Raw genomic sequence first — 20,611 nt, 5'->3', positions numbered from 1 at the left:
GGTTATTGTGTGGACCTGATCCTGAACTTCAAGTGAGGCAGGAGTCTGCATGAAATGTGATGGGGCTGCCCTGATGGTCTTGTGCAATGGGATCTGTAGTGTGAAAGAGTTAGGATGTGGGGAGACAGGAAGCAGGGTATCCTGTAGCTCCCCTGCAAATTAGGGTTGATCTAGTGCTGGGAGCAGCTTTTGCTTGACTGGACCAAGATCTAGATGGGCAGATGCACTCACCTCATGGTGACAGTGCAGCTGGCTGCCCATGGCACTGAATGAACAGAGGAGGGTGTGATCCTTGAGGTTGCTCTGCTCTTGAAATCCACCAAGTCTCAAAGGTGATCAGGAGAATTGCACATGCTTGTGATTTGCAGACAGAACATAGGGCTTAGATACCAGAAAAGGAACAAACTCCATGTATCCTGTTTTGACTGGTTACTAGGAGTCTTTGGTCATGAGACACAAGCCTGGGGACCAGTGATATACCTTGATTGTGCAGTGAGACTAGCCAAGAAAGCCATGGACCAATAGATGAGGGTCAATCTGAGAGTAAAGGGTATTCATTCTGGAGCCTGGGACCCCTTGTAATATGAGGTCTTTCCAAAGCAGGGGAAGGAGAGCTGTGTCTGAAGAATGTTCTAGATTAACAGCCTCCATGAGTGCATTTAGAATTATTCCCCTTTCACAATCCCTGTCCACATCAGAAATAAACACCTGCCTTTATGACATGAGATGATGGAGTGATGTTGATGGGAAGCATAGACCCCTGAGGTGGGTAGGGAAGGAATGGAGGTTGTAAATCTGTTGTTTCCAGTGTGTGTGAATATTAACCAAGGTCTGGATAATTAGTTTCCAACTAATTTATAAATTAGTTGCTGACAACTGTACTCCACAAGATGGGAGAGTCTCTTTCTAATTTATAATCCCCATTTCCAACAGAATACCCAACAGGAAGCAGAATTCAAAGATGGTTCTCAGTACAGAAGAAATCGAAAGCCCCACTTCAGTCGCCTCATCCAGTGACCCATTGCCCAACGGAGAGACTGACCTAGGAGAGAAAAACCAGGTATGACCCATGTCCATCTGAGGGCTGCTGCTTTATGTCACATCCCCTGCAGATGGTGGCTTCCTTGACCTTCCTGGGGCAGGATGTTGATACGGGTCTACTTTCACTTTGCTTGGGCCAAGGTGCGACCAATGACCCTCCTTGGTCCTTCATGGAATACCATCTTGTTCTGGAAGAGATGGTATCATTAGGGTCTGGCAGGGCCCTGGGAGGTTTGTGCTGTCCCCTGCCCATACCACAGCTTAGTCCTCAGCTACAGTGTCAGGACTCACTGAGACACTATCTCCTGGGAGAAACCACTTGGGGGCTGTTTTCATAGAGCTGTAATCCAGTGTTAGCAAACAAATGTGCTCTCTGGAAGTAGGCCTGTCAGCCTGGTCTCAGCCTGACCCAGTCAGCTGTCTGACCTTGGAGGGGTCTTCCCCCTTCAGCAGTGGGTTTTCCATCTCCACAGTGGGATCTTCAGTGTGGCTGTTGAGAGAAGTCAGTGCAGCTCTTTCTGGTACATAGAACTGTGTTCTACTCCCTGTTTGAGACGTTGGGCCACCAGGCTGCCTGTTTCATGGTCTCTCCATTGTCTAAGTAAAGAACAACACTTTAAATTTAGTATTAACCACAGTGTCAAAGGTCACAGGCAATGAGAAGGAGCACTGTCTCTCTGTCTCCCTAAATCTCTGTTTGTATTTCCTTCTTGAAAGGATATAACCCTCAGGATGAGGGGCAGGAAGAACTCAACCCAATGTAGTGTCAGCTCTCCATTGCTGTGACCAAGTTCCTGAAAGAATCAGCTGATGTGGGATATTCTATATGGCAAATGTGTTGCTAATTAGTCGATAAATAAAACACTGATTGGCCATTGGCTAGGCAGGAAGTGTAGGCGGGGCAAGGAGGAGAATAAAGCTGGCAAGTGGAAGGCTGAGTCAGAGAGACACTGCCAGCCGCCATGATGACAAACAGCATGTGAAGATGCCGGTAAGCCACGAGCCACAAGGCAAGGTATAGATGAATGGAAATGGATTAATTTAAGCTATAAGAACAGTTAGCAAGAAGCCTGCCACGGCCATACAGTTTGTAACCAATATAAGTCTCTGTGTTTACTTGGTCGGGTCTGAGTGGCTGTGGGACTGGCAGGTGAGAGAGATTTGTCTTGACTGTGGGCGAGGCAGGAAAACTCTAGCTACAATCAGCTTAGGAGGAGGAAAGGTTATCTGGCTCACAGCTTGAGAAATTACATCCCATGCCCACTATGTGCCATTGTTCTAGGTCTGTGATGCATAGCATGATAGAACAAAGCTAGTGTCCAGTGACCGGGGAAAAGTAGAGGTAGAGGAAGGACCAGGGTCCAAGTTCATTTCAAGGTCATGCTGCCAATGATCTGTACCCTCCCAGAGGTCCCCAACTCTTCCAATCCCACCAATTTCCAAGAACAGCTGGGGACCACACCTTCACCAGGAGGTCTTTGGAGCATGTATCAGAACTTAACTTATATACTCTCACACTCACATGCTTTGGGAGCAGCTGGCTCTTTCTCTCCAGGTGACAGGCTATCTACAGTCTCTCAGCACAATTTCTAGGCAGATAGGAACTGAGTTTCTGATTTTGGTGCTTTCAGTCCCACAGTAGCAGCATACCTCCTCTGTACCTTCAGGTATGAGAAAGACCTAGGGCTGGAGCTACCTGATTTAACAGGCACAGGTGTGCTCCTTTTGAGGAGCAGATGAGACACTCCCATCTCGTGGAGTACAGTTGTCAGCAACAAAGCCTCAGAGGACTTGGTGTTAGATGTTGTGTTCCGCTAATGCCCTGTCCCATTCTGTGAGGTACACAGCCTCTCAGCTACAACTTTATCATTATCTTAGGACAAGAGTCTTTTACCTAGTGACACAGGCAAGCAGGCTCACAGGAAGCCCTTGACGACATATATATGTAGGGCGTGATTAACTTTCTTGTATTCCGGCTTCTAAAGAGGCCAAATGTAGCAGAATAAATTTTACATCAGCATAGCTTCTTGCAAGAAGTTTGCACTTGGGAGACCATCTCTGACCACTCCACAGAGAAGTCAAATATGAGGGAATCAAGAAAGACTGCAGTAACATCTTGATGGCAGTGATAGAGTTCTCTACTGTGATAAGTTACAAGCTGACCAATGTGAGAATAAATAGTTTAGTATAATAAACACAACTGTAGACACCTGCATGTTATGTGTGTGTGTTTAAGAGGCTAGTAATAACAATTTTTAGAGCAACCAATAGCTAGGTGATTATCAGGATCAAAGTTGGAGTCAGAAGTGGATAGAACAGGGCTTCAACTACTTCTAACTAGGCAGGCAGAGCATGCACAGTGCATAATTATCTCCCTAATTGGGCCAGAGGACATGCATAGAGTGTTTGGCCTGCCTTTGGCTCAGCTCATAATGGTCTAGAGAATTAACATTCAATCTCGACAGAGATTACTTCAGCCTTTGTCCAGTTTTTGCCATGGCCCTATAAAAACTGTGAACAAGGGAAATTGAACGGCTTTACTTCCTCCTTGAAAACCCATGTCACTTTTCTTCTCTGGCAACAGTGAACCTGAGGTCACCTTTGCAGGTCCAGCTCTGATAATCAGGAGTATGTGGCATCCAGGAGTATGTGGCATCTTAGGTTCATGGGCCATGCACAACAACATGGATCCTGTCTTTTTCATCATCAGTACAGAAGAATCAATGTTTTTTATTTCCTCAAATATATTTTTGCCCATTTCTCACTCTTGGGTATTTTAACATGTACATAATCCTTGAACCAACAGTCCTTGCAGGAGCACTTCCATAGAGCATAAACTCAGTCTTGCTTTGCCCTCATCTAGGAGCCTATGAACAACCTCTGCAGGCAGTATGAGGAGAAGGTGCGGCCCTGCATTGACCTCATCGACTCCCTGCGGGCCCTGGGTGTGGAGCAGGACCTGGCCCTGCCTGCCATTGCAGTCATTGGGGACCAGAGCTCAGGGAAGAGCTCTGTGCTGGAAGCACTGTCAGGAGTGGCCCTCCCCAGAGGCAGTGGTGAGAGCTCATGCTTTTTGCCTTGCTAGGCTGTGGACCTGGGGCTCATAGATAGAAACAGATCCCTTCCAGTTTGGACATACTGCAGAATGAAGGACAAGGTGGTCTTAGTCCTTGACTGTGGGTAGCCTTTCCCCTGAGCAGCCCTGCAGGTTCTTCCTTTTCTCACAAGGGCACCAGTCTCAGTGGTTAGGGCTCCACCCATGCAGCTTCTCAAGCCTTCCTTCAGCCTAAGTTACCTCCTTTCAGGCTCTGTATCCAACAGTCACTGTAGGTGTTGGAGCTGAGCCTATGTGCTGGGAGTGGGAGCAGCTTTAGTCCATTGCACTGTCCCATTGTCCATTTCAAGACTCACTTGAAACCTGCAGGTTGCAGAAGCAGTGACTAAGTGGGTGAGATCCCTATCCCCTTTCTTTGTGGTGGCCATTCTCTCTGGAGAAGAGACTGGTGTCCAGGTTAGTGCTGCTGCTTAAACTCCAGACTGGCGTGGTCATTGAGTGCTCAGGAAGAGGTCAGAGCCAATGTATTTCAGGGACCCAGTGAAATGTCTTGGATAAGGCAGGAGTTGGAAGGAGATCATATCAGGGGGCATGAGGAAGTGGCCTGAGGGATGGTGACCAGGATGCATGGGGGCTGGTGGGAGATGTCTGGTACATTAAAGGTTCCACCAGGGTCCCCACGGAGCTGAGGGTGGCACACTAGGAGGAAGCAGCCTGAAGTGGTTGGTGGCTTTTACCCCAAATGGATAAACATGACCTTGGTTCCTATTCCAAGAATATAGGCCTGGGGTCATACTGAGAGACAGCATGAGAGTGAGGCCAGATGTTTCCATTCCCAGAGTCTCTGCAGATGAGTGTGTGTAAGGGTGTTAGTCTAAGGCCCTATAAGACACTGTGCTCACCAGAGCACTGGGCTAACATGGACCTCATCTCCTAGGTATTGTTACCAGATGCCCTCTGGTGCTGAAATTGAAGAAGCTGGAGCAGGGAAAGGAGTGGAGAGGCAAGGTCACCTATGATGACATCGAATTGGAACTCTCTGATCCCTCACAGGTGGAAGATGCCATCAACAATGGTTGGTGTCCTGTTGTCCCTTATCCTCTGACTGCCTGTCAACACTGCCAGGTGTCAGAGGAGAAGTGTTGAGTTATTTTGTCAGGACCTTGTTCCATCACAGAAAATGAAACCCCTTTAAATCTGCTGCTGCCCATGACCCCAGGATAGACGAGGCTTTGCATTTCTTTGGGTGGCTGTGGCACAGTACCTGGCAGAATGCCTTACAGGAGGACATATTTCTCTCCTGGATTCAGAAGGGTTTTTGTCTATGGTCACCTTTTCCTATGATCCTGGGAGGAACATTATTGTCCCAGGAGCAAGTGGTGTCAGAGAGGAAGCAGAGTGCCATAGGAAAGGACCAGAAATAAGACATATGGACCTGCTCCCCAGTGACCTACTACCTCTAGCATGGTTCCACCTACCGGCATGTCTATAAGCTCAAAATATGACCAATTGAGGATCATACCAACTTTCTACACAGGAACCCCTGGGGTTACTGCATAGCCAAGGCATGCTTTCCCAGAGTTCCCTGGAATAAGATCCCCTCCATCTTTGCTCTAGTCTCCCCAATTCACCCAACCAAGCTTGATCACACTTCCTTTTTCCTACTCTCCAGGTCAGAACTGGATTGCTGGGAATGGGCTGCAGATCAGTGATAAGCTCATTAGCCTGGATGTCAGCTCCCCAAATGTCCCAGACCTGACCTTGATTGATCTGCCTGGGATTACCAGGGTGGCTGTAGGCAATCAGCCCGCAGACATCGGACACCAGGTGAGACTCTAGATTCCACTCTGACCTACATTGAGATGCAAAGGGCACTGAAGTATGACCAGGGCTATGTCTAAGAGGGACCTTGAGGATGTGGAAGTGACACTGGTTGGCCAGGATTTACTACAGAGGATTGCAGTCCATGGAAGCCAGGGCCTGAAGCAAGTGGATGGTCATAGCATCTCACTCCGGATCCTGTTTTCATAACTAGGACTCATCATCTTATTTCTTACAGATCAAGAGACTCATTAAGACATACATCCAAAAACAGGAGACCATCAACCTGGTGGTGGTCCCCTGTAATGTGGACATTGCTACCACGGAGGCACTGAGCATGGCTCAGGAGGTGGACCCTGAAGGGGACAGGACCATAGGTGAGGAGAGTGGGAGATAACAGTGGTGTGTGTATGCCAGTGACGACACATCCCCTGGATCCAGATGGACCAAGCTCAGTTCACACCCAGGATCCCACTGAGATGGGAAGAAGTGACACCTTCATCTCATCTCCCCGGTAGGAAAGGCATGAGGAGTCATAGTTGGGCAAGCATGGGAAGGAAATCATATTTGCTGAGACTCACTGTCATAGGAGCCATGGTAAGGTCCACAGAGTGTGAAGATGAACAGTTGTTGCTCTGAGTAATGGCCATGGAGAGGTGCTAGGAAGGAGCCTGCGGCTGATCAAAGGACTTTTGTTGTTTTCACAAGGCCACCTACACATGTCTTTGTGGATGGGCTTCTACCCTGCATGGTTTCTGTGGGCTTCATCTAAGGATGAGATCCTGGTGGTCAGTGAGAGCTACACTTCCTTCTCTCTTGATATGTTTCCTCTGATTTCAGTGTCTGTCCTGCAGGGATCTTGACCAAGCCCGATCTGGTGGACAGAGGTACTGAAGACAAGGTTGTTGATGTGGTACAGAACCTGGTGTACCACCTGAAGAAGGGCTACATGATAGTCAAGTGCAGGGGTCAGCAGGACATCCAGGAAAAGCTGAGCCTGACTGAGGCCCTTGAGAAGGAGCAAGCCTTCTTCAAGGAGCACCCTCACTTCAGGTACCTCTGCCATAGTGTGCCATGCAGTGAAAATTGCTGGTCAAGAAGACCTGACATGAGTGGTGTGTGTGCAACAGCCTGAGGATGATTGCACCTTTGGAAGGACTGTAAAACTTTCCTGAAGGAAAGCAAATGCACAATGTAGTCCTTAAAAGTAGTAAGTAGTAAATAAAGAGGAGGAGACTTGTCAAAGTACCACAATCAAGTGGCACAGGAATTTGAGTCATAAGTAGAACAGAGCAGAGGAAAAGCAGGAGACCCAGAACCTCACCATACCTTTGATATGGCATAAAAGCATTACTCAGCCATGCTGGTTGTCACTTTAGAAGTCCATGACATAAACAACTGTTCAGTGCCTGCAGAAAACTATGCCAGGCTCTTGCTCGACACATTACAGTAAAACAAAGATCAGAGAACAATAGACATAAATGATAAGATCTGAACTTCCAAACACACTCGCTGATGATCGCTTAAATCCCACCAAGACCTTTATAACTCCCTACTACAAGAGCATTCTCTTTTCAAAGTCTGTCCTAATCATAATGAGAACTATTTGACTTCTTTCCATTTAGTATGCTGTTGGCTATAGGTTTTTTTTTTTAATATAGCTGTTATTAGGTTGAGGCAAGTTCCCTCCATCCCTAGTTTCTACATGCTTTTTGTCATGAAGAAACACTGGATTTTGTCAAAGGCTTTTTCTGTGTCTAATGAGATGATCATGTGATTTGTTTTTGAGTACATTGTAATGATAACATGAATTGATTTACATGTGTAGACCCATCTCTACATCTTTGGAATGACACCAACTTGGTTGTGATGAATAACATTGTTTGTATGCATACAAATTCAGTTTGCCAGTATTTTGAGAACTTTTGCGTATTTCTTCACCAGGAAGATTGATCTATAACTTTTATTTGTTTGTTTTTTCTTTATCTGGTTTTGGTATCAGGTAATACTGGCTTCATAGAGAAGAGTTTGGAAGCTGTCCTTCATTTTTTATTTCAGGAAGAATTAGAGCAATGCTGGTGTGAATTTCTTTAAAGTCTGGTAGAATGCTGCAGTGAAACTATCTGGTCCCCGGCCTTTTATAGTTTGGAAGATTTTTTATTACTGTTTCTATATCTTTCCTAGTTATGGATCTGTCTAAACGGTTTATATCATCTTGATTTAATTTTGTTATGCTGTATGCATCTAAGATTTCATACATGTCTTTTAGGCTTTTCAGTTTCATGGAATACAGGTCTTTAAAGTCTGTCCTTCTGAGTGTCAATAATCACTCTACTTGGCTCTATTGCAATCTCTCCCCCAGCTTTCTCTCTCTGTCTCTCTCTGTCTCTCTGTCTCTCTGTCTGTCTCTCTGTCTCTCTCTCTCTCTCTCTCTCTCTCTCTCTCTCTCTCTGTTTTTGTTTTTTGAGACAGGGTTTCTCTCTGTAGCCCAGGCTTTATGAAACTTTGTAGACCAGACTGGCCTTGAAGTCAGAGTTCCATCTGTCTTCTCATCCCAAATGCTGGGATTGAAGGCATGTGCTGCAGAAACCCATAAAATTCTTGAAACTTTTTTAATTTCCATATTTCTTCTTAATGACAATCACCATTCAGTAGTGTCATCTTTAATGTCCTTAAGTCTGTGTACTGTCTATAGTTTTTTTGCTACTGATATATTGCTTAATTCTGTTGTGGTCAGATAGAATGCTGGATGGTATTTAAATTGTCCTGTGTCTGTTGACACTTGATTTGTGTTCTAATGGGTGATACATTTTTGAGAAAGCTCCATGGTCTGCTAAGAAGAATGTGTATATGTGTATTCTTTAGTGTGTGGGTAGAATGTACTATAGATGTCTGTTAGGTCCACTTGATTTCTTTTTTCTTTTCCTTTTTGTCTGCTTGTTTGAAAAAAGGTCTCTCTACTAGTCTTTGGCTGTTCTGGAACTCACTATGCAGAGAAAGCTGTCTTCAAATGCACAGAGATCTGCCTTCCTGTGTGTGGGATTAAAGGCATGCATCACTAGGCCTAACTATTTGATTTCTGACATCATTTAACTGCCATGTTTCTCTGCTCAGATCTTGTCCACATAGCCTACCTATTGGTGTGAGTTGGGTATTGAAGTCACACCCTGTGGGTGTGTTAGTCAATCTGTGGTTTCACATTTAATAGCATTTCAAAATGAAATGGGTGATTCTGTATTTAGTGTCTATATGTACAAGATTGCAGTATCCTCCTGGTAAGTATACAGTATCCCTCCTTATCTCTTTTGAGTTTTATGTTGAAGTCTACTTTATTACAGATTAGAATATCTAACCTGTTTGTATCCTAGATTCATTTGCTTTTGCACCCTTACCCTTAGGTCATGTCTTATCATTGATAGTAAGCTGTGTTTTCTGGGGGCAGGAAAAAGATTAATTCTATTTTCAGATCCAATCTGCTAGTCTCTCTTTGTTGGGGACTTAATATTCAGAGTTATTACCGACAAATATATGCTAATTCCTGTCATTGCTTTTTGTTTTGTTTTGCTTGTTTTTGATTTTGTATTTTGAGACAGGGTTTCACCATGTAGTTCTGGCTGTCCTAGAACCCACTATGTAGACCAGGCTGGCCCCCAATTCACAGGGATTCCTGCACTACCACTCCTGGCTTTGTCATTTACTCTTTGGTATTCTTGGACCTCTTTTGATAGACTGTTGTAGTACTGCCTATTTATTCCCTGTGACTTCTTAGCTACATTTATCCTTCTGCTCAGAGCCCTGTATTTCTTCCAGGGTCCACTGTAAACCTGAATTAGCAGTCATAAATTCCCTAGATCTGTTTTTATCATGGAAGTTTTTTATTTCTATATCAATTGTAATAGATAGCTTTGCTGGATATAGTAGTCTGGGTCAACAGTTATGATCTTTCAGAACTTGGAATACATCTTTCTGGCTCTTCTAGCTTTAAACGTTTCCTTGTATGCATGCCTTTAATATCAGTACTTGGGAGGCAGAGTTGTGTGGATCTCTGTGAACTGAAAGCCAGCCTAGTCTACATACTGAGTTCCAGAATAGCGAGGTCTATGTAGAGAGACCCTGGCTTAAAACAAAACAAAATTTCCATTGTTTCTATTCTACCACAGTTTGTTTGTTTAAATAAACTGACCAGTGTAGAAATTGGAGACCCAATAAGAGTAAGCTGTCATACATAGGCAGGAAGAATTCTAACTCACCGATGACTTGTATCCTAAGGCATAACAGTGTATTGTCTGAACACAGATTTTGGCAGCATAAGAATAGTGTAGCTCTATGCCTTTAAGAGTCCATGGCTTAAATCCTTTCTTGGACCAAAGAGTGTCTCCTCCCTTCACTTGTTCATCACACATATGCAAATACATGTCAGTGCCTTTGTATAAAGACCTGGATCTATATGTATTGTGTGTTTTCTTGTGTATTATATATGTGTGTGTATGTACTCATATGTATAGCCTTTATGGACAAGTATGTTTACTTGAATGTATTATACGTGTAAGTATGAGTTTACTGACATCACACATTGAAGGATGTGTTGTATACTTGCATGTGTCACATATAGAAGTGTGTGCATGTGTATTCATGTGTATCACACATGGAATGAGGTATTGTGCTATGATAACATATATGTGCTCATGCATATATGTTTTGTGGAGAACAGATTTTACTCTGATTATTAATGAGCTGAGGAGGATCATTGTAGCCCACTGTAGATCTATCCTAGCTGGCTCCCCTGTATCATTGTACAAAACCATCTCTGAGTACTCCATGAGTACCAGTCTCAAGGTACCCATTCACTGAAAGTACCCAGACTGGCCCAGGCCTCCCCACAGCAGGCTGCAGACTTGTGTTCTGGCTCAGTCTAATGGGATCCTCTCTCTTGTTCCCCCAGTGTTCTTCTGGAGAATGGGAAGGCCACAGTGCCCCTTCTGGCAGAGAGACTGACCTCAGAGCTCATCTCACACATCTGTGTAAGACTGGTTGGCTGTGTCTTCATAAAGCTGAACCTGGACTCGGAGGGTCCTGGGCACATGAACTGGTCAAGATCTCTTTGCACAGATATGTGGTATTTGGGAATGTGTAACTCCAGCATGAGAAGGAATTTGCTGGTTCTTGCTGCTGTCAACCCTTAGGTTCTAGGTGGCATAGCTGTGAGCTCCTCATTCTGGAGCTGATTTCAAAACCTTGAGTTCAAACAGGTTCTTCAGATAGAAGCCATGTTCACTTTTCTCTGACCTGGTGTCTCAAATCACCTTAGTGATCTGGGGTGTTGATTATACTCAGCAAGGTGGATTTAGTGTGTAGAATTGCTTGAGAACTGGCTATGGAAAGATACTCAGCAGTGATCTTCCCCTGAGCTGTTCCTGTTTTCAAGGTATTCCTGCAGCTCCAGGATATAGGTGGAGATCAGGGCATTGGCAGGACACCATGATCTTGTGTGACCCTCTATGGGCCTCCTTGATGCTGACAGATCAGGCCTATTCTTGCTGAGTTCAGTGCCTTGAGATGCCTGAGGACAGCAAAGTTATAGGAACCTTCCTTTGAAACAGCAGTACCTGGCAGCTTTTAATCTGTTGAAAACAACACAAAAGTTTATGAGTCTTGTATTGTTATAATTTCCTCTATTTCAGAAGCTACTAGAAGGTGCTTTGTGACATTTCCCTGAAGAGAGTCCATGTCCCTGATACAGAGGGATGTATCTCTGGGTGGCTCTTTTAGGACACATCCATGATCAGTGGACAGGGTTGCATAACAGAGGCAGGCATGGGCAAACGTGTTTATAAAGGGATGTTTCTCAAGTGCTGCTCTGCACCAGGGAAATAATATCAGGACTTCAGAATGCTTCCCATGTGTCATGGTGACTCTGTAGAGCAGGCTTGGGGCCTGGTTTGCATTCCCAGTCTATATTTCTATGTCCCATTCACCTCTTTCCATTGCAGAAAACTCTGCCTTTGTTAGAAAATCAAATAAAGAAGTGTCACCAGACAGCAAGTGAGGAGCTGCAGAAGTATGGTGCAGACATACCAGAGGATGACAATGAGAAAACTTTCTTTCTGATTGAAGTGAGCATTGTCCATAGTTCTGGGCATGATGACTGCATCACCATCTACACAGGAATCTCTTTCTGGTGCTCTTCAGATCTCATGACTCCAAGGCTGATAGAGATGCTTCCTGTCCATTTAGTGTTAAGAAGGGAGTCAGGATAAAGAGTATGGTTGAGTGTAAGGTGGAGCTTGTAGGGGGCATTTTCTTTTCATCCACACTGACAGAGAGTTCTCCCTAAGGATCCCAAAGGAAGAGGAAGAAGGGAGGTATTTCCTGCTCCCAAAGTCCCTCCCTTAATACTGTTCTGCTGGGCCCATGAGGAGGAGGTGGCTCACCCACCTTCAGGGCACACATGTCCTTTTACTACCTTGACCCCATGCTTGAAAGATCTCTGCTGATCCTGATATTTTTCTTCTTGACAGAAAATCAACACTTTTAACCAGGACATCACTGCCATAGTACAAGGGGAGGAAAATGTGGAGGAGGGAGAATGTCGCCTGTTCAACAGGATCCGAAACGAGTTCTTATTGTGGAGTAAGGACATTGAAAAAAATTTCCAAAATGGTAAGCATCTTGTCCAATCTGGGTTGCCATTCTTAACAATCATACACTCCATTGTTATAGACAATAGGAGACCATCACTCACACTTTGTGGTGCTAAGAAGTCTCAGGACAAGGCACCAGAAAATGAGGTAACTAGTGAGGTTTCCATCTCTGCTCCCAAGATGACACCATCTATCCTGGTTCTCATGTGTAGTGGATGAGAGACAGTTTTCTCTGGCATCTGTTATGAGGACACACACACCCTCTGTGAGGATGGAGCTATCATGTCCTACTAACTTCTTAAATGCCAACCTTTCAGTGCCAGTACACTAGGAATGAAGTTCAACTTACAAACTTCAGTAAGACACCAGATAGGGAACTGTCAACAAACCAAAGTGCAGGTGCCAGCAAAGATCAACTTGGTGAACCAATGAGTTTTCTTGGGTTGATTTCCAGGAATATGGGTGAGGAGTTACTTACAGGCATAAAAATGACTCAAAGACAGCTGTAATCTCAGAGCCCACTCCAGCATGAAATCTAGAGCACAGGGCACAGACTGCAAGCAGCCTAACTGGTTGGAGAGGTAGTTCTGGGTAGTTCAATTGATCTGAGCCTCTGCCAAACAGCTTGATTGTTCTCTGCTTCTTCCTGGGATCTCGGCTTATCTAAGAGTGAGTCTCAGCAGTCCCTATTGTTTATACACACTTGGGGAGAAGGCTTGGTGAATCTAGTCAGTTTCAGGGACTTTCTGGAGTCACTGAGTTGTTGACTTCCTGAGTTTAAGGAGCTTCCCAGGAGGATATATTTGTTTTCATCTCCTTTCTAACTTCCTGTGCCTTCAGGAGCATCCCTCCAAAATGGAAAGTTTTAATCTTGAAGGAAACTGCTACCTGTCCAGGGACATAATCCTGGGGCATCATAATATGTTTCATTATGCCAATGAGAAAATAATACAAGTGCAGGCAGCACCCCACCTCATCTTCATAGCTTCAAAACCTGAAACAGGGAGAAAGTACAAGAAATCAGTTCCTTGATTATGTTTGTGCTGAGAAAGCTGCCATAGTGGAGGGGACTTTGTCTTCCCTAAAGGGGCTTCATGAAAACACTGAATTGACTTAAACCAATCAGAAGTTTTAACAAACAGCTTCCCTTGGCTGTGCATGACAGCCTTGATGACAGGATACTGAGTGAAAGCCAGCAGAACAGTCACAGTGGCCTGTAGTATGTGATTACCCAGAATACATACATGGTGTAGACAGAAGCAGAGCAGAGGCTGCAGGGTTGGAGAGAGTGCAGAAAGGGAGGCACTGACTGCTGGTGAGTGCAGCAGATCCTTGAGGTAACAGAAACTTCACAGAATCAAGGGTTAAACTGTGGAGCTTAGCACAAAACTCAGAATATATTTATAATCTTGTTTAATGAGCTAAATTTTCTTTTAATAAAAATGTTCTTTGGAGCACTGGAGTGATGGCTTAGCGGTTAGGAGTACTGTCTGTTCTCCCAGAGGATCTAGGTTTGATCCACAGCACCCACATGGTGACTCATAACCATCTGTAACTCCAATCCCATGGGATCTGATTCTTTCTCTGGGACCTGGAGGCATGGTATGCACATTGTTCACAGACAAAAATGCAGCAAAACACACATACACACAAAATGATAAAATAAAAAAGTATAAATGGCCCATTTATCACAGGGGAAGCTGGGGCATCTGAGTCTGCTGCCCACTTCCAGTAGTGGGGAGAGGGACTAAGTGTTTTGTGTCATGAACAGAGAGATCAAGTCATACTGGGGCCATCCAGGTGCCCACTAGCCCTGTCATCTCTTACTGAGGGACACCCTCCTCCCATTCAGCTCTTGATGCCATCTAGAGGCCACAGGGCCTGTGAGCCATGTGCTCTGTCTCTTCTTTGGTCAAATCCAGCTGGATTCACTAACCCACATACTCAAAGTCTTTTTGAGGCCATGTCTTCTCCTGGTTTCCACCTGTTGGATTCTGCTGTGGTCTGTGGCTCTGAGCTTGCCTTTTGCCTCATCTGAGGGAAGTGGCCTTGAGATTTCATTCTTCTCTGTAACCCCAAATATTTTCCAATTTGCAGATATTTGTTTGCCTTGTTTTACCTCAGTAAATTCAGTATGATCAGAATGGATTTGTTTAGGAAAATTTGCAAGATGGTATTTTAAAAAAAACAACAATCACCTCTTATTGTAGGTTATGATATATTATATAATGAAGTCTGGAAATTTGAAAAGCAATATCGAGGCCGAGAGCTGCCAGGGTTTGTGAACTACAAAACATTTGAGACCATCATAAGAAACCAAATCAAAGTCCTGGAAGAGCCAGCTGTAGACATGCTGCACAGGGTCACTGGTGAGTGCTGTGCAGGGTCACCAAGAAATGCTTCTGTTGCTCTCAGCCATTTTATTTCTGGGACAAGGGACAAAGATAATGCTGAACCCAGAACTGTCCTCTAGGGCTGGTTCTAGGTAGGCATTCTGTGCTCTAGATGCCACTGTGGTGTTCAAGAATTCAGTCCATTTTCACCCCATGGGCACAGGGATTTGCTGTCAGAGGGCAGAGTCACCTAACCTTTTTGGCCCTTATCAAATCTTGTAAGGAGCACAATCAGAGTCCTTCATATAAAGTGATGACCATGCTTAGCCTACAGCTATATTTATATTAAAGAAAGTTCTCTAGAAGCCTGGTATTCATCCCTCTTCATTGGGGAGACAGGAAGAAAATAAGGGAGGGAGGAGGAGAGCACCCAACTCCCTCATCCCTGCCCTGGTTTGCATCTACACAGAGTGAACACATCTTAACCACTTACTGTGTTAAACTTTTTTCTCTCTTCAATCAGAAATAGTACGAGTTGCCTTTTCCAGTGTTTCTGAAAAAAATTTTGCTGAGTATTTTAACCTCCACAGAACTACCAAGGTAAAACCAAGTGTGTATAATTTTTAAAGCATAATGACAGGAGTTCATTATGGTAGAGAACAAGTGTTTTGGTTTGAGACTATTTCTCCTTTCCTGTGCTTGTTTGGAAGAGGCTTAGGCTCATGCTTGAATCTTGTTGATGAGGGCACTGGTGCTGTCTTGCTAAAGCAGGAGCAGGGAGAAGGGGGGAGGAACAGAGATGAATGCTGAAATCCACAGTACTCTGTCAGGGAGGCTCACAGGCCCATGTATAGTACGACACTCCTGACATTGAGTGAAAGTTGTCAGATGTGAGGCTCAGTGGTGACATTGAGATGGATTGCGGGAAGTAAGACATTTATTAGAATAGTTGTTAGTGTCACAGGCAGACAGACAGACAAACAGTCTACCAGTGACTCTGAAGAAAGTCAAGCCCCAGAACCAGAGACAATCTGGCATGGGTCTGAAGAGAAATCAGGCCTACAGAACAGACACAAGCTCCCTTCTTATAAGTCTCTGAGGAAAGGGGAAGGTTTTACAACACTACAGTCAGGCTCTCTGATATCCCAACAGGCAGAAGGGAAAGGAGGGGGGGATGTGGCCACTGGTAATCACCAGATGATATCCAAAAGGAGCCTTTTGATGTCCTCTGATGTGTGTGATGTGTCTCAGAAAATTTATTTCCCAAGACAAGAAATGTATCCAGGTATCTGGGTTCCTGTTTGCTTAGTAGGATAGCTGACACTCTGTGAGGCTGACAAAAGGTAGGGCTGCTGGAGTCTCAGGGCCAGGGTAGCAGTCTGGGCCGGTTTCTAACAGTTAGGATGCTGAGTATGAAATTGTCTGTTTAGAGGGACACAGCAGAAAAGAGGAAATGCCTCTACCTCCATAGGGTCTGACATGGCCAAGAAACTCAGCCCCTGTCCAAGCAGACAGGACCTGTGCAGGTGGCCACTGGCTCTGACATTCTTCAGCCTGGGACACAGTTGGGATGTATCATGGGCCTGTGATCCCAAAGTGGAAGCAGTGAGGCCTCCCTGGAAGGTATGGGAAATGGGAGTAGCAGCTGCAGACACACTCAGCACCAAGCTTTGCATGTCTTATCCCTGCAACGGTCAGGTCAGGATCCTCTCTAGGCAAAGCCTGTCCTCCATGGCTGACCTGAAATCCCAGGACACGAGACACATAGGAGGTGACTGACCTAGACTGAGCCTTCTTATCTTTGCACACTCTCTGGTGGAAGCCATCTCCTTAATGTACATGTTAAAGTGCCTAAAAGAGCAGGGAGAGTGGTTGTGTCATGGCTGATAATCCATACAGGTCCCTCGCCTAGGTTTTTCCTTATGTCTCCTCTTATTGTGACCAAATATCTGGTAAGAACAACTAATGAGTGTTACTTGGGCTCTTGGTTTGAGGGGAAACAGTCCATTGTTGCTGGGAAGGAGTAGGAACATGAGGCAGCTAGTCACATTGCCCTGTTCAGAAAACCGATGAGTGCAGTGTTCAGAAGCCCAAACTATATAGGATAGCATTGCCCACATTAGCTTGAGTCTGCCCTTCACTTAAACATCTCTGGAAATACCCTTACAGACATGCTCAGAGACAAGTCTCCTGAGGGATTCTAACCCTAGTCAAGGAGCTGGAGCAAAGGCTCAGTGGTTAAGAATGCTTACAGCTCTAAGAGGACATCAGTTCAATTCCCAACACCCACATCAGGTGGCTCCAATCATTTGTAACCCCAGGTCCAGGGGATCCAGTACTTTCTTCTGGCCTCTGTAGGCACTTGCAGGAATATGGTACACACAAATGCACGCAACACACACATACACATACATACATAAAATGAATAAAGAAATCTTTAAAAATAAATCCACTCAAGTTGACACTGAAGGTTGACCTCTAAATAAGGAGCTACTCACACCTGGCTTAGGCTTCCTCTGGTGTCCACCCTCAGTTCTGGGTATAACATAGATGAACTGAGCAAGAGGGTACAGGGAATACTCCTGGGTAATGACTACATTTTTCTGCTGGTTGACCAGATGCTTGTCGACCTGGTGAGTGTCCCGTGTTCTTACTCCATGGCGAGCATTTCTTGATGACTGGTGGCTTACATTTCTCTTTCCTTGCAGTCCAAACTTGAAGACATCAGATTAGAACAAGAAAAGGAAGCAGAGAAGATGATCCGACTTCACTTTCAGATAGAGCAGATCATCTATTGCCAGGACAAAGTTTACAGAGGAGCCTTGCAAAAGGTCAGGGAGAAGGAAACTGAGGAGGAGAAGAATAAGACAAAGTCGAGTGCCTTCACTTCCTCTCAGTCTCAAGCTTCACAGAACTCATCCATGGCTGAGATCTTTCAGCATCTAGACGCATACCGCCAGGTAAATGTGTGAACCCCTTGGAACTGGGTTTTAGGCCATTTCTTTCCTTTGTTTCTGTGTCTCTCTGTGTGTAGGATATGGATCTGCAAGGAGGATTCAGGACAGCTCAGTCCTGCAGTTCTGGGAAGGGATTATATTTCATTCAGATAAACAGGTAGCCTAGAACCACATACATCTGCCTTTTATGGTCCTTGTTACCCTGACAGTGTGAATTAGACTCTCAGAACATCAGCTTTCTTCTCTGTAAGATGTTGTTTCAGCATCCCAAGCACCTGTGATGGAGTGTTTGGCCTTAGGCACAGTGTTGGGATGCTATGCACTCATCAAGTGGAAGCCAGGTCCTGCCATCTGTTTGGAGGGACACACATCATGTAATCCAGGTACAGCAGGTCCTACTCAGCCAAAGCCACAGGGACCTGGAAGCTACCACACAGGGAAAGTCGTGGTGACCTTCTAATGTACAGACTTCTGTCACAGGCTCCTAGAATGCCAGGCTTGTCATGTGGCTAAACATAGGACTCCTGGGTGTTATGACCAAGCACGTGTAGATATTAGATTTGCTCTCTGATTCTAGGACTCTGACAACCCCGGGAACCTCAGCAAGTGAGACATTACAGATTTTTGTTCTTCCTCCCTGGCTTGTTATTCTGACCATAATGCCCTCAATTTCCCTACATGTCGTAGTATGAATCAGGGCTTTTTTTATATCTGTAGACATCATCCTTTCCTTTTAGTCAAGGCCCTATTCCCATCCTAGGCACAAACATCTGGATATCTGGGGTCTCTATGCCTTCTTTTACCCACAGCTCTGAATCTCACTCCTTCCCATTGGCATTTGGAGACAGGCCTCACCCAGGTCGTCTGTGGTTAGAGAACACATAGCCTATTTCCTGCCATGACTCAGGGTTGTGCCTAAGCTGTGACTAGCTGCTCATCACTTGCCAGGCATCTTCTAACTCTGATGTCTTGTGACGCATCTGCTTAATCATCCCCAGAGGGCTGTAGTTGTGGTAATCCTGTATCCTAAAGAAGGAAAATGAGAACCAGAGAGGCTCCAACCTTGGGAAACCACCAGCACGTGTCATCTAACTGAGAGAGCAACCTGTCTGAGGGGAATGGGGCTGACAGCTGAGAGAGAGGAGGGAGCAGGTGAAGTCTGACTTCCTTCAGGCAGCTCATTTAGGACTCTGACTGCTCTGCTTCCCTGCTGCCAAGAAGCCTGGGTCTTAAGGACAGGCAAGCAATGTTCTCAGCCAAGAGATCAGCCATTTGGAAATGGAGGTGGGGTGTCTCTGTGGACCACATTCCAGTACATATTACTCTTTTCCATTGAAACTCATTTGATTGATGGTCAGGGAAACTGGTGGGATCCAGAGTCTAGCAGACACCTTGGACCTGCTCTGCCAGGACACTGAGGGGGATGAGGCCTGTACCTGCCAGGATCTCACTACTCAGAGATGACCTGGTATCAGGTTCCCTGTGCCTCTCCCTCAAGCCTTCTGTTTCTCCCTCTTCCAGAAAGCTCACAACCGCATCTCCAGCCACATTCCTTTGATCATCCAGTATTTCATTCTGAAAATGTTTGCTGAGCAGCTGCAGAAGGGCATGCTCCAGCTCCTGCAGGACAAGGACTCTTGTGGCTGGCTCCTGAAGGAACACAATGACACCAGCGAGAAGAGGAAGTTCCTGAAGGAGAGGCTGTCAAGGCTGGCCCAGGCTCGCCGCCAGCTAGCCAAATTCCCTGGTTAAGCTGGCCCTGCCCTTCTCTGTGTATCTTGGATAGTGCGTCAGAGAAAGAAGGGCTCCTGCCTTTTCTGGTAGCTATTCCACCACCCTTTAGCCTCTGACCTGGTATTGTTGTTAGCAATCAGAAGCAAAGGGAAACTCTCTGCTCACTCTGAGATCAGGAAGGAAAAAAGGCTCTAAAACACAGGATATAGATGGATAGAGGATGCTACTTTTCTGATATGACAATGGCTTCACCCTAAGAACCTTTCCCACCTTGGCCTCTACCTTCTCAGCACCCTGTTTTAGTGCATCCTTCCAGGAGGGAGCTACCTATTACATTCATTCCTAATAAACCACTTTTGACACTTCTCTGACTCACTTTGGATTGGTGGAAGGGGTTTTACAGGACTTCAGAAGGTAGAAGGCAAGTGGTAAATATGTGGGCCACTAAAGCCAACTCCCCTCAGGAATTGGGTACCAAAGAGACTGTACTTCCTAGGAACTACAGCAAATGGAGACAAGCTGAAAAGACAAATAGTTGAACATATGCATTCTTTTTGCACAGGCACTGGCTGCAGGGAATATAAAGCAGTCTCAATGTGAGCAGAGGCTGTAGGAAGCTCTGCACACCCACCCAGGGTAGGACTGCAGAGTTCCTCCATGACTGGAAAATGAGTAGACACAAGCCTCACCCTCAAACCTCCTCTCCTAGAACTCAGCTCCAAATCCACACTGTACTTCCTGCCTTCAAGGTTAGGAAGCCTTGGATGGAGTCCCAATACTTGCCAGGGACAGATGCCCAGTTGAGGCCCTGACACTAGGTCCATCAGGAATGCCAGAACTAGAAAGGAGAAGACAAGCATGGCAGGTAGGGGGAGGAGCAAGGAGCTGAGGGTCATTCTCCAGTAAACAGGATAAAGGACATGGGGAGCAGAGTCCTTTTCATAGACTTCCAGAAATACTACTTTAAGAACTGCCTGCTCCCTGGGAGTGCTTCAGAGCAGCTGCATAGTCACCCTATACCCTCCCAAT

General features: G+C 45.4%; 1 protein-coding gene across 1 annotated transcript; it reads left to right on the top strand.

Annotated features, from left to right (window-relative positions):
• The first annotated feature begins 943 nt into the window (after window positions 1–943).
• Window positions 944–19,600, top strand: LOC131922204 (interferon-induced GTP-binding protein Mx2-like). Its single transcript, XM_059276965.1, has 13 exons — window positions 944–1,060; window positions 3,905–4,097; window positions 5,034–5,171; window positions 5,769–5,923; window positions 6,156–6,294; window positions 6,772–6,970; window positions 10,860–10,938; window positions 11,908–12,030; window positions 12,436–12,577; window positions 14,769–14,927; window positions 15,415–15,491; window positions 17,600–17,851; window positions 19,370–19,600. The coding sequence occupies exons 1-13, from the start codon at window positions 962–964 to the stop codon at window positions 19,598–19,600; spliced, it is 1,986 nt and encodes a 661-aa protein (XP_059132948.1). The 5' UTR covers window positions 944–961.
• Window positions 19,601–20,611: the final 1,011 nt, after the last annotated feature.

This window comes from Peromyscus eremicus, chromosome 12 (assembly GCF_949786415.1).
Source record: "Peromyscus eremicus chromosome 12, PerEre_H2_v1, whole genome shotgun sequence".
Taxonomy (NCBI): domain Eukaryota; kingdom Metazoa; phylum Chordata; class Mammalia; order Rodentia; family Cricetidae; genus Peromyscus; species Peromyscus eremicus.
This window is presented reverse-complemented; position numbering and strand designations above follow the sequence as displayed.